We start from the raw sequence: 12,854 nt of genomic DNA, 5'->3' as shown, positions 1-12,854 counted from the left end.
TCACACCTGTCATGCCCCCGTTGCGCCCACACATATTCACCGGTTCGCTCCAGCGCCGCAGCCTCTCTCCTCCACCCGTCTGCCGCAGCGTCCTCCTCTGATCGGCCCGCAGCCTGTGACGTCACTACAGGCCTTGCGCATGCGCCATAGGCCGCGGCCGCGTCTCCCTGCATCTTCTCATGCTCCGCCGGTGCTCTGACCCGGAAGCACCGCCGGACGAATGGGGGCCGGCCCCTGGGTATTTCAGGCTGCCCTCCCATAATGGGGCGCCTGACCATCGTGTTAATTCCTGCACGCTAGGCTCCCTGTCTGTCTGCTTCCATTACCTTCCTGATCCTGTTGCCCTCTCTCTTCCTGCAGCCTTGCTCCGTCCTGCTGTCCGTACCTGCTTCCAGTTGTCCTACTCCAGTCTCTCCGAGCCACCTCTCTTGGTACCGGCTGCCGTTGCATCCGAACCCCTGGGCCTGCTCCTAACGGTCCCTGTATAGGGGTCGGTTGCACCTGGCTGCTCACCCGGGGACCCCTCGGTGCCACGGTCCAGAGGATCCACTCTTGGAGTCTTGCCTCGCCAAGCAGGCATGCTAACAGTACGGTCAGGCCATGGACCCCGCTGGTGTCTCTTCTCCCACTCAGAAGGAGTTGCTTTTTCTGTGGGAGAACCAGGGGCGCATAATGTCCATGATGAAATCCATGGACTCGCGCCTCTCAGCCCTTCAGCCCGCCGATCCGGGAAAGCTGGCCACTCTTCAGCAGGAGCTGGGTCAGCAGCGTGATATCCAGGCCCATATTTTAACCTATATGGCCTCTGTCGATAATCGCCTAGTGGCACTCCAATCCGCCTCCGCGGCATCTACTTCCCCTCCCGATCCGGTGGCTTTTCCTTCTCCTCGTTTCGCCAAGCCACCCCGCTTTAGCGGTGACCCCAAACTCTGCAGGGGTTTTTTAAATCAGTGCAGCCTCCATTTTGAGCTGCTACCTCATCAGTATCCCTCCGATAGGGCCAAAGTGGCCTTTATCACGTCTCATCTGGAGGGGGAGGCCCTGTCTTGGCTAAACCCTCTCTGGGAGAGGGATGATCCCGTGGTTTCAAAAATTCCGGTCTTTTTGGATACTTATCGTAGGGTGTTTGATGAGCCAGGATGCTTAGCCTCCCTTACTGAGTCTCTTTTCAACCTCCACCAGGGTGCCCTCACTGTTGGACAGTATGCCATCCGGTTCCGCACACTGTCCTCGGAATTAGGTTGGAATAATGTGGCACTGGTAGGAGCATTTTGGCGTGGGTTATCAGGCAGGATAAAAGATGAGTTGGCGGGTCGGGATACCCCCACCACTCTCGAGGACCTCATCTCCCTGGCCACCCGCATAGACCCCCGGTTTCAGGAGCGCACGCGGGAGTCAGCTAGAGACAGGAGACCCACCAGACCAATCCCATCCGCGAATCGGTCCTTTAATCCACGGCCAGCTGGGTCCGCCCACACTCCTCCTCCCGAACCCATGCAGGTTGACCGTGTCAGTTTGGCTGAGTCGCGTCAAAGAGAGAGGCGGGCGCAAGGTCTATGTCTCTATTGTGGAGGAGCCTCGCATTTCATCCGTACTTGTCCTGAGAGACCGGGAAACTCTTCCACCTAGGTCAGGTAAGAGAGGCCTCCCTAGGTGTTAATGATTCCTCTCAACCCCTCACGATGTCTGTTCTTTTGTTTTTGGGGCAGGGACGTGGCTCTGAGGTGGCCTACGTGGATTCAGGCTCGTCAGGTAACTTCATCCGGTGTGAAGAGGTGGACAAGTACCGAATTCCCGTGGATACCCTAAAGAATCCTCAACTAATTTCTTCAGTTGACGGCAAACCGCTGCAGGAAACCATCACCATGGTCACCGAGGAGGTTGATTTGCAAGTCGGCGCTCTCCACCGTGAAAGAGTGGCCTTCTACATGCTGGCTGATTTGTCTCACGCAATTCTGCTTGGCCTTCCGTGGCTACGGACTCATCAGCCAGTCCTCAACTGGTCGTCCGGGGAGGTACTGCGCTGGGGACACTCGTGTCAAGGCCGGTGCCTGAAACCTATTCATCCTGCTGCTCCCGCATCCCCACCTTCGGAGCTATCGGGACTTCCCTCAGCCTATTGGTCCTACGCAGACGTCTTTGACAAGAAGGAGGCGGAGATCCTTGCTCCGCACCGGTCTCTCAACTGCCCAATCGATCTAATCCCTGGTTCCACCCCTCCAAGGGGTAGGATCTACCCACTGTCTCCCGCAGAAACCTCAGCCATGTCCGAGTACGTCTGGGAGAACCTCACCAAAGGATTTATACGGAAGTCCTCCTCTCCCACAGGAGCCGTTTTTTTCTTCGTCAAAATGGACGGTTCTCTGCGCCCTTGCATTGACTATAGGGGCTTGAACGACATCACTATCAAGAACGCGTACCCTCTTCCATTCATCCCGAAATTGTTTGATCGTCTCAGAGGGGCGTGGATTTTCTCCAAATTGGATCTCAGAGGAGCCTACAATCTTATCCGCATCCGTGCAGGCGATGAATGGAAGACCGCTTTTAACACCCGTGACGGTCACTATGAGTACCTGGTTATGCCCTTTGGCCAATACAATCCTCCCACTGTGTTTCAGGAGTTCGTCAATGAGATCTTCCGGGACCTTTTGTACTCCTGTGTGGTAGTATACTTGGATGACATTCTTGTCTTCTCCCCAGACCTTTCGTCTCATAGGAGGACTGTCCGCCTGGTTCTTCAGCGTCTTAGGGAGAATCCTTTGTACGCTAAAATGGAGAAATGTCTGTTCGAGCAAACCTCGCTACCATTTCTGGGCTACATCATCTCCGACGCCGGACTGCACATGGATCCCGAGAAACTGTCCACCATTCTCAAGTGGCCTCGCCCCGTCGGCATAAGAACTATCCAACGGTTTCTCGGATTCGCCAATTATTACAGGCAATTTATTCCGCGTTTTTCTACACTCACCAAGCCAATCTCCGCCCACAGAAACCTGGCTTACCTTCAGTCCGCCCAGAGACTCAATCCTCGGCAGGCCAGATGGTCCCTGTTTTTCGCTCGCTTTGATTTTGAGTTCCATTTTCGCCCTGGGGACAAGAACACCAAAGCCGATGCCTTGTCCAGAGTCTTCCAGCCGTCCGAGGTTGGGGAGGAACCATCTCACATCATAGAACCCCGAAGATTATCACCATGACTCCGGTGAATCTGCTTTCTCAACCCCCAGGAAAGACTCTCGTGCCTGAGAATGCCAAAAGAAGAGTTCTACTTTGGGAGCATTCCTCCAGACTGGCAGGCCATGCCGGAACTCAGAAGACTTTCGCCCTCATTTCTCGGCACTATTGGTGGCCGACTCTTCGCCAAGATGTAGCGGATTTCGTTGCCTCTTGTCCCTCCTGCGCAAAGAATAAGGTATCACGTCGGCCTCCATCTGGCTTGCTGCTTCCTTTGCCAGTTCCTACGGTACCTTGGGAAAACATTACCATGGACTTTATCACCGATTTGCCCCGCTCATCCAGTTGTACGGTGATTCTAGTGGTAGTAGACCGCTTTTCCAAAATGGCACATTTTATCCCTCTGAGTGGACTCCCCTCTGCTCCCGGACTAGCTAAGATCTTCATCCATCAAATTTTTAGGCTTCACAGCCTACCTCGACGTATTGTATCTGACCGAGGAGTCCAGTTTACTTCCAAGTTTTGGAGCACACTTTGCAGACTTTTGGATATATCCCTGGATTTCTCATCCACCTACCATCCACAGACCAACGGACAAGTAGAGCGAACTGACCAGACGTTGACGGGATATCTACGTCATTTTTCCAACGCCCACCAGAACGACTGGGTTGACTTGCTTCCCTGGGCGGAGTTTGCCTACAACAATCATACCAGCGAATCCTCGACCAAGTCGCCGTTCTTTGTGGTGTTTGGCAGACATCCTGGTGTCCCTCTCCCTGTAGCTCCTGCCTCCGAGGTACCCGCAGCCAACTCCTTGTCCCAAGAATTTTCTGAGATCTGGTCCGAGACCAACACGGCACTCAAGAAAGCCAGTGAGCGGATGAAGATTCACGCAGACAAGAGGAGATTGGATCCTCCGCCGTTTCACATCGGGGATAAAGTTTGGCTCTCGTCCAAGTATATCCAGCTAAAATTACCCTCTTACAAGCTGGGTCCCCGGTACATCGGCCCCTTTGAGATCCTGGAATGTATCAATGAAGTCGCCTACAAGTTGAGGTTGCCTGCTTCGCTTCGAATCCCGAACACCTTCCACGTCTCTCTCCTGAAACCCGTGGTACTAAATCAGTTCCACCCCTCACCCTGTTCCGCTCCTCAGACGGTTGGCTCCGACAACACCTTCGAGGTAAGAGATATTTTTGCTATGAAAAGAGTCAGAGGGAGGACCTTTTTCCTTATTGACTGGAAGGGTTTTGGTCCTGAGGAGACGTCCTGGGAACCCCGGGAGAATATCAACGCTCCCCGCATTCTCAGGAGATTTTTTGCCAATCGCAGTAGGGGGCGGCTTAAGGGGGAGGGTACTGTCACGCCTGTCATGGCCCCCGTCGCGCCTGCACATACTCACCGGCTCGCTCCAGCGCCGCAGCCTCTCTCCTCCTCCTGTCTGCTGCGGCATCCTCCTCTGACCGGCCTGCGGCCTGTGACGTCACTACAGGCCTTGCGCATGCGCCATAGGCCGCGGTCGCGTTTCCCTGCATCTTCTCATGCTCTGGCGGTGCCCTGACCTTGAAGCACCGCCGGACCAATAGGGGCCGGCCCCTGGGCATTTCAGGCCGCCCTCCCATAATGGAGGCGCCTGACCGTCATGTTAATTCCTGCACGCTAGGCTCCCTGTCTGTCTGCTTCCATTACCTTCCTGATCCTGTTGCCCTCTCTCTTCCTGCAGCCTTGCTCCGTCCTGCTGTCCATACCTGCTTCCAGTTGTCCTACTCCGGTCCTGTGTCCTTGCTCCGTCCTGTTGTCCGTACCTGCTTCCAGTTGTCCTACTCCGGTCCTGTGTCCTTGCTCCATCCTGCTGTCCGTACCTGCTTCCAGTTGTCCTACTCCAGTCCTGTGTCCTTGCTCCGTCCTGTTATTCGTACCTGCTTCCAGTTGTCCTACTCCAGTCTCTCCGAGCCGCCCCTCTTGGTACCGGCTGCTGTGGCATCTGAACCCCTGGGCCTGCTCCTAACGGTCCCTCTATAGGGGTCGGTTTCACCTGGCTGCTCTCCCGGGGACCCCTCGGTGCCACGGTCCAGAGGGTCCACTCCTGGGGTCTTGCCTCGCCAAGCAGGCACGCTAACAGCCGCTCTGAACAAATGTGTTTTGAGGGAGCCCCTAAACCTGTGCAAGTTGTGGCTGGTCCTAATTTCTTGGGGTAGAGCTTACCAGAGGATTGGCGCCACACGGGAGAAATCTTGGAGTCGGGAGCGGGAGGAACGGATTAGTGCAGAGGTTAGTCGAAAGTCGTTTGCAGAGCAAAGCGATCTGCTAGGCTGATAGACAGAAATGAGGGAGCAGATGTGAGGGGGTGCCGCACTGTGGAGAGCTTTGTGGGTGAGAACAAGTACTTTAAATTGGATCCTATAATGAATGGGCGGCCAGTGTAACGACGCGTCTGAGTAGTGATTAGCCAGATGAACGACCCTGGCTGCTGCATTAAGGATGGCCTGGAGAGGGGAAAGTCGAGTGAGGCTGAAAAACACATTGTGTGCACATACCCTTAAGACTTGTTTAGAGTGCTTTATTTGTGCTGTCAATGCTCAGCGAATAGCACATTGATCCAATAAAGATCAGTGTTCCTGAGCATATTAATGATTGCTTGCCAATAAATACTACAACCTTATTTGTATTCCAGTAGAGATCTTGTTGTGAAGTTGGTTAAGGGTGGATTCAATTAATTTTCCCAACGGGCCACATCAGATACTGTGACTGCTGCGGAGAGCAGAACCACCCTGCCTAACTTAATTTTGCTTATTATTTTTGTTTTGTATTATTTTTTTCATTTAATATTGAGCAAAATTAAGTCTGTTGACTAGTTCATACTTTTAATACATATTACGATAGGGCTTATTGTAACATGTATTATTTTCTGTAGCTGCTAATCAAAACCATATCAATCACTGTTTTTTATAAAGTTATATCAAGTTTTAAATTATACTACTCCTAATATTCTGACTTTTATTTTGATAAACCGATCCACACACAGTATGATGTCCCCACACAGCCCATCTAAGGGTACCGTTACACTTAGCGATGCACCAGCGATCCCGACCACGATATGACGCGGTCAGGATCGCTGGTGCATCGCTAAGTGGTCGCTAGTGAGCTGTCACACAGGCAGATCTCACCAGCGACATAGCAGCGGTCGGGGGTCACTACTTACCTGTCAGACGAGGCGATCCTGACGTCCTCCCGCCCACGTCCACGCATCGCTCGTCGCCACAGCAGGAAGTGGCCGACGAGAAACGACCCAGGACGTTCTTGCGCGATCAGCGATAGTCAGCGGGGGAGCGGTCGGAGGTAAGTATCACGCATAGCGATATCGCTAGCAATATCGCTGCTGCATCACAAAACTAGTGACGTTATAGCGATATTGCTAGCGATATCGCTTAGTGTAATGGGCCCTTAACAGTATAATGTCCCCGCGTAGCCCCACTACACCGTATAACATCTACATAAAGCGTCACTACTCAGTATTATGTTCCCACACAGCCCCCAACTCAGAACTATGTTACCACCCAGCCATGTTACACAGTATTATGTCTCCATACAGCCACCCTACACAGTATTTTATCCCCACACAGCCAGCTTACACAGTATTATGTCTCCACACAACCCCCCTTCCACTATATTATGTCTCCACACAGCCACGTTAGAGTATTATGTCCCCACACAGCCACTTTATACAGTATTATGTCCCCTACACAGACCTTTACACAGTATTATATTCCCCACACAGGCCCCTTACACAGTATTATGTCCCCAGACAGCCCTTACACAGTGTTAGGTTCTTACACATTCCCCTTACACAGTATTATGTCTCCACCTAACCCCCCTTCCACAATACTATGTCTTCACACAGCCACGTTAGAGTATTATGTCTCCACACAGCCACCTTATACAGTATTATGTCTCCACACAACCCCCCCTTCCACTATATTATGTCTCCACACAGCCACGTTAGAGTATTATGTCCCCACACAGCCACCTTATACAGTATTATGTCCCCTACACAGACCTTTACACAGTATTATATCCCCCACACAGCCCCCTTACACAGTATTATGTCCCCAGACAGCCCTTACACAGTGTTAAGTTCTTACACATTCCCCTTACACAGTATTATGTCTCCACACAACCCCCCTTCCACAATACTATGTCTTCACACAGCCACGTTAGAGTATTATGTCTCCACACAGCCACCTTATACGGTATTATGTCTCCACACAACCCCCCCTTCCACTATATTATGTCTCCACACAGCCACGTTAGAGTATTATGTCCCCACACAGCCACCTTATACAGTATTATGTCCCCTACACAGACCTTTACACAGTATTATATCCCCCACACAGCCCCCTTACACAGTATTATGTCCCCAGACAGCCCTTACACAGTGTTAAGTTCTTACACATTCCCCTTACACAGTATTATGTCTCCACACAACCCCCCTTCCACAATACTATGTCTTCACACAGCCACGTTAGAGTATTATGTCTCCACACAGCCACCTTATACAGTATTATGTCTCCACACAACCCCCCCTTCCACTATATTATGTCTCCACACAGCCACATTAGAGTATTATGTCCCCACACAGCCACCTTATACAGTATTATGTCCCCTACACAGACCTTTACACAGTATTATATCCCCCACACAGCCCCCTTACACAGTATTATGTCCCCAGACAGCCCTTACACAGTGTTAAGTTCTTACACATTCCCCTTGCACAGTATTATGACCGCACCAGCCCCTTTACGCCGTATTAATTCCACACACAACCCCCATACACAGTATTATGTCAACACGCAGCCCCATTACACAGTATTATGTCAACACATAGCCCCCTTACACAGTATTATGTCCCTTACAGCTCTATTGATGTAAATAAATAAAAAAAAATAAAAAAGTATGCCTTTTACAATATACATTTTTCGTAAAACATACAACTGATTCTTAGAACAAAAGTGAGTAGTCATTTTTTACTGCAAATGGAACATCATCAAATAAAAATCCAAAGCAATGGAAGAGTTGCTGTTTTTTTTTTCTAATACGACCCTTCAATTTCTTTTCTTGTTTGTTTTTTTTCTATACATTTTACAGAAAATAAATGGTGCCCACTAAAAATGCTATTCCTCTTGCAATGCAATGTTGTTTAAAAAAGAAAAAAATATAGCTCCTGGAAGAAAGCAGGCAAAAAGCAAAGACAAAAATGTGTTATCCTCAGTGGGTTAAGGGTTTTTATTTTATTTTTTTTTAATGAAAAGTCTCCATGATGATTTTTTTTGCATTATTTTTAGTTTAGCTGTTATATGCTGATTAAAACATAATGGCTGTCAGATGGAATTAAAATGTGAAGACTTCACCCTCTTTAATTGTTGGCATATTAGTATATTGGAAAATAAAACTTCCATCGAGTTTTTAGGATACATGGACACACTGACTATATTCAGTTGGAATCACATGTAATAAGGCATAATTTATAACATGGAGTTACACTGCATCACCTGGTTTTGCACAAATAAATGTTTTCTCTTCATCTACTCTTTTACAAGTGACATTTATCATTTATTATACCAAGGTGTCTTGATTATTCAAATTACTGCAATAAAATATTTTTGAATTGTAACCATGTTGACTTGTTTTCCTGTATATTTTTGGTTTTCGATGCAAGGTCTAAATAAAGGACGTGTAAAGGCCCCATCACACATAGCAATCTTGCTAGCGAGATCGCTGCTGAGTCACAACTTTTGTGACACAACAGTGATCTCACCAGTGAGATCGCTGTGTGCGACAGCGATCAGCGACCAGCCACCCTGCCGGTATCGCTGATCGCTGCAAGAAACCTCTGGACATTTTTTTCGTCGCTGATCTCCCGCTGGCCAGCACGCATCGCTGCGTGTGGCAGGCGGGAGACCAGCGATCAGCTGTAAAATAATAAAAAAAAATAAAAAATATTGTTATTCTCACCTTCCGGCGTCCCGCGCAGTCTTCCCGCCTCTCTCCACGCTCCCGGTCCCAGTAATCCTTTGCAAGAATGACCACGAGACTTCGCGATCCCGCGAGAACAGACGTCATCGCGGTAATTCTCGCAAAGGATTACTGGGACCGGAGCGTGGAGAGAGGCGGGAATGCTGCGCGGGACGTCGGAAGGTGAGAATAACAATATTTTTAATTTTAATTCTATTTTTTACATGGATCCATGGCATCAGCGCTAACAAACACAGCGATGTCACACGCTCGGCATCGCTGTGTTAATCGGTGGTGAAGCTGTCTGTTTGACAGCTCACCAACGATCACATAGCGACTTACCAGCGATCCTGACACCTTGATATCGTTGTCGGGATCGCTGGTAAGTTGCTATGTGTGACTCCAGCTTAATTGATGTGTTATTACCTTTCTTCATACAACACATTGTTACAAATGTTATCTGCATCCACATAGGGAGATACTGGACAGCAGGGTGACCCAGGACCTCCGGCATCAACTGGAATCGGATTCTCAATTGTTGTGAATGGAATTCCTGGAGACCCAGTATGTACACATTTTCAGTTTTTATGTTATGTAAATGTTCACGTGAGAACAATGATAAGATGGATAAAATGAAAACATTCCAGTTTAAAACTTTGAAACATTTTATTGATAGTTTCCATTATCTTCAAACAGAGGCTGGACAGACCTCTGTCTGGGATGATTTAGCGAATCCTGCTTTGAGCAGGGGGTTGGGCACGACGACCCAGGAGGTCCCTTCCAACTCTACCATTCTATGATCCTATTATCTATTTGAATAATTCTAGTCTGTAAATCTGTTCACAGCTTAAGCTGCACTTGGATGACGGCTGTAGTGGTCTAGTGATAAGAGATATTATTCTACAGCCGTCACTTAAGAGCAGAGAGGCGCGATAGCCTTCTGTTCAGAGTGCCCAGAAAATTTTAAATGAAGGGACCGTCCCCTGGGAATTTGTGCTCGCAATATTAGGGTATGCTAATTTGGATGCAACCTTCATGAGTATGCGCTCCCTCTTACCTATATGTAACACTGACAGCAATTTGTGAGGAGGAAAAAACTGTTATGAGGACTCCCTTTAACTGAAAAAATAACTAAAAATAAGCAGGAACTTACAATTACTTGAGTCCTATGTAAATTCTTATTGGAACAGAGTCGGTCGATTTGCTTCTTCTGTTAAATTCTAGGAAAATACAATGGAGTTCTCACTTTATTGCCAGTAATCAGAAACTGGAAGCACAAGTGTTAATGTGCGCTGCCATTCAGAATGATATAAAGGATGCATTGTAGGTGGTTTATAGGTCAATGCATTGCACTGCAACTTCTTCATCAGGTTTGTCCTGATGAAGAAGTTGTAATAACTTTGAAATGCGTTGACCTATAAACCACCTACAATTGGATTCTGCATCCTTTATTTTATATCGTTCTGAACGACAGCGCACGTTAACCCATTTGCTTCCAGTTTCGGATTACCAGCGTTCTTCCACTTGGGTCTGTTGCAGCTAACACTTTTGTCCTTGTCCTCGATATTTCTCCCAGATAAGACCCAATTTGTGCTTTTTTTTTTTTCTTTCCAGTTTTTATCTTTTAGAGTCAGTATAGATCTGGCATGTTATGTTATATTTTAGGTACATCAGAATTACAGTATTTGGATATTATGTAATCCCCAAGAGCAGCATGCAAGCCATCTATCAGTAAAGAATGTTTTCATTATGACCTCACACAGTAATCTTGGTTGTATTTGCACTTATAAATGGTTCATTATAAAGAACATTCACATAGTTACCTGGGTTTCTGTAGTATTCATTGTAAACAGTTACAGAAGAAAATTACCTTGAGATTTCTTTACCATTAAGCCAATTCTTAAAACTTGATGATGCAAGCCACATGGCATGGCTGTATAGCATACTAAAATTCCCCGCTGTAGTCAGATGGATTACTATGGAGTATTCACTTCACGCATTTAATATTTATATTAGAATATTTGGAATCAAACGTTTGTTCTTTTTTTTTATCACAGGGTGATTATGGTTCTCCTGGATTTCCTGGGTTGCCTGGTTCACCTGGTCGTCCAGTAAGTTGTCACTTGTCCATCTGATATTGCGATTTCCATGGTTTTGTGAAAATGCTTTCTGTAAGGCTGTGTTCACATGTCCATTTTAAGTATCAGGCAAACACAAAATGCCCAAAACTGACCTTTTTTCTAACTGATGCACATGGAAACAGATGGGGCCCATTGATTACTATGGGGTGCATCTAATTTCTATTTTTGTGCCCATTTTTGGAATGGAAGAAAAAAGTGCATCCTGCAAAATCATTTTCTTCCATTATAAAAAACTGATACCTACCAAAGACCAGACGGATCCCATAATAATCAATGCATTGTCTCTGTTTCCATTTACATCAGTTTGCAAAAAGATCCATTTTGGTCAAGAACTCTGTTTGTCTTGTCCTTAAAGCAGAACAAATAAACAGAACTCCAAAATAGACGTGAACTTCGCTTAAAGGCAATATGTCAGCACGTTTTTTCCACCTAAACTGATAGCAGCATAATAAATAGGTAGAGACCCTGATTTCAGTGATATGTCAATTACTGGGCTGCTTGCTGTAGTTTGGGCAAAATCACTAGGACTAGAAAACCTGCTTCCGTGTAGCCCTACACATTTATGAGCTCCGTATAACCTCACCTTCACCACTGATTGGCAGCTTTCTGGCTGTGCACAGGGTACACAGAAAGCTGCCAATCAGTGGTGTGAGTGGGGTTATACAGAACTCTGCATTCAGAGTACTGCTAGACCTGCAGCAGATCAAAACTGCAGCAAGCAGCCCAGTAAGTGACACCACTGAAATCAGGGTCTCGTGTACCAAAAACATGGTGACAGATTCCCATTAACAATGGTTATGATGCCTTTTTGGTTATCAATACTTAGGTACTCATGTAAATTTTGTTTCACAGGGCTTCGGCGGACAGGGAGAAAAAGGAGAAAAGGGTATTCTAGGACTACCTGGTCAAAGGGTTAGTTACTTCTATGCTCGGTATCTCAGTTACCTGACATGAATTTTAACATATTGAACCAGCTGATTGAAGTATACTGTATCAATGATACAGCTCTTTCCCATGTTGCACAATGTATTAAAGAACTATATCTGCAACAATGCAAAGGGCTGAATAGCATGGCCACCACACAAATTAATATGACTAGCATAGACCATACAGTAATGCCGTGTGCAATACACCTGTGTCCTATAGTAATGTCCATATATTGCACCACAAGTAGTAAAGCGCAGTGACTGTATTGTGTGTCTTATTGTCATGCTGTAATGTCTCCTAGTCTTGCAATAGTGAATTGTATGCATGTATTCATAATTATAAAGTGCCTTGAAAAAGTATTCATACCTTGTGACCTTTTACACATTTTTTTCATGTTCCACTCACAAACATTAAATGTGTTTTATTGGAATTTTGTGATGCAGCAACACAAAGTTGCAACTATTTGTAAAGTGTAAAGGAAATGGTAAATGGTTTTCTAATTATTTTAAAAATATAAATTTAAAAATTGTGACTAGCATTTGTATTCAACCCACTGTAGTCTGATGCCTCTAAATAAAATCCTGAGTAGCCAAATGCATCCAT

General features: G+C 47.0%; 1 protein-coding gene across 2 annotated transcripts in view; it reads left to right on the top strand.

Moving 5' to 3' along the window:
• The window catches only part of COL4A6 (collagen type IV alpha 6 chain), a 447,495-nt gene that overhangs the window by 338,325 nt on the left and 96,316 nt on the right, over positions 1-12,854 (top strand). For both annotated transcript variants that reach the window (XM_073547638.1, XM_073547637.1), the window contains exons 13-15: positions 9,658-9,747; positions 11,241-11,294; positions 12,177-12,236. In XM_073547638.1, coding sequence (XP_073403739.1) covers positions 9,658-9,747; positions 11,241-11,294; positions 12,177-12,236 — 204 coding nt within the window. The remainder of the gene's footprint in view (positions 1-9,657; positions 9,748-11,240; positions 11,295-12,176; positions 12,237-12,854) is intronic.

This window comes from Dendrobates tinctorius, unplaced genomic scaffold, assembly GCF_039654945.1.
Source record: "Dendrobates tinctorius isolate UK_male_01 unplaced genomic scaffold, ASM3965494v1 ptg000154l, whole genome shotgun sequence".
Lineage (NCBI taxonomy): Eukaryota > Metazoa > Chordata > Amphibia > Anura > Dendrobatidae > Dendrobates > Dendrobates tinctorius.
This window is presented reverse-complemented; position numbering and strand designations above follow the sequence as displayed.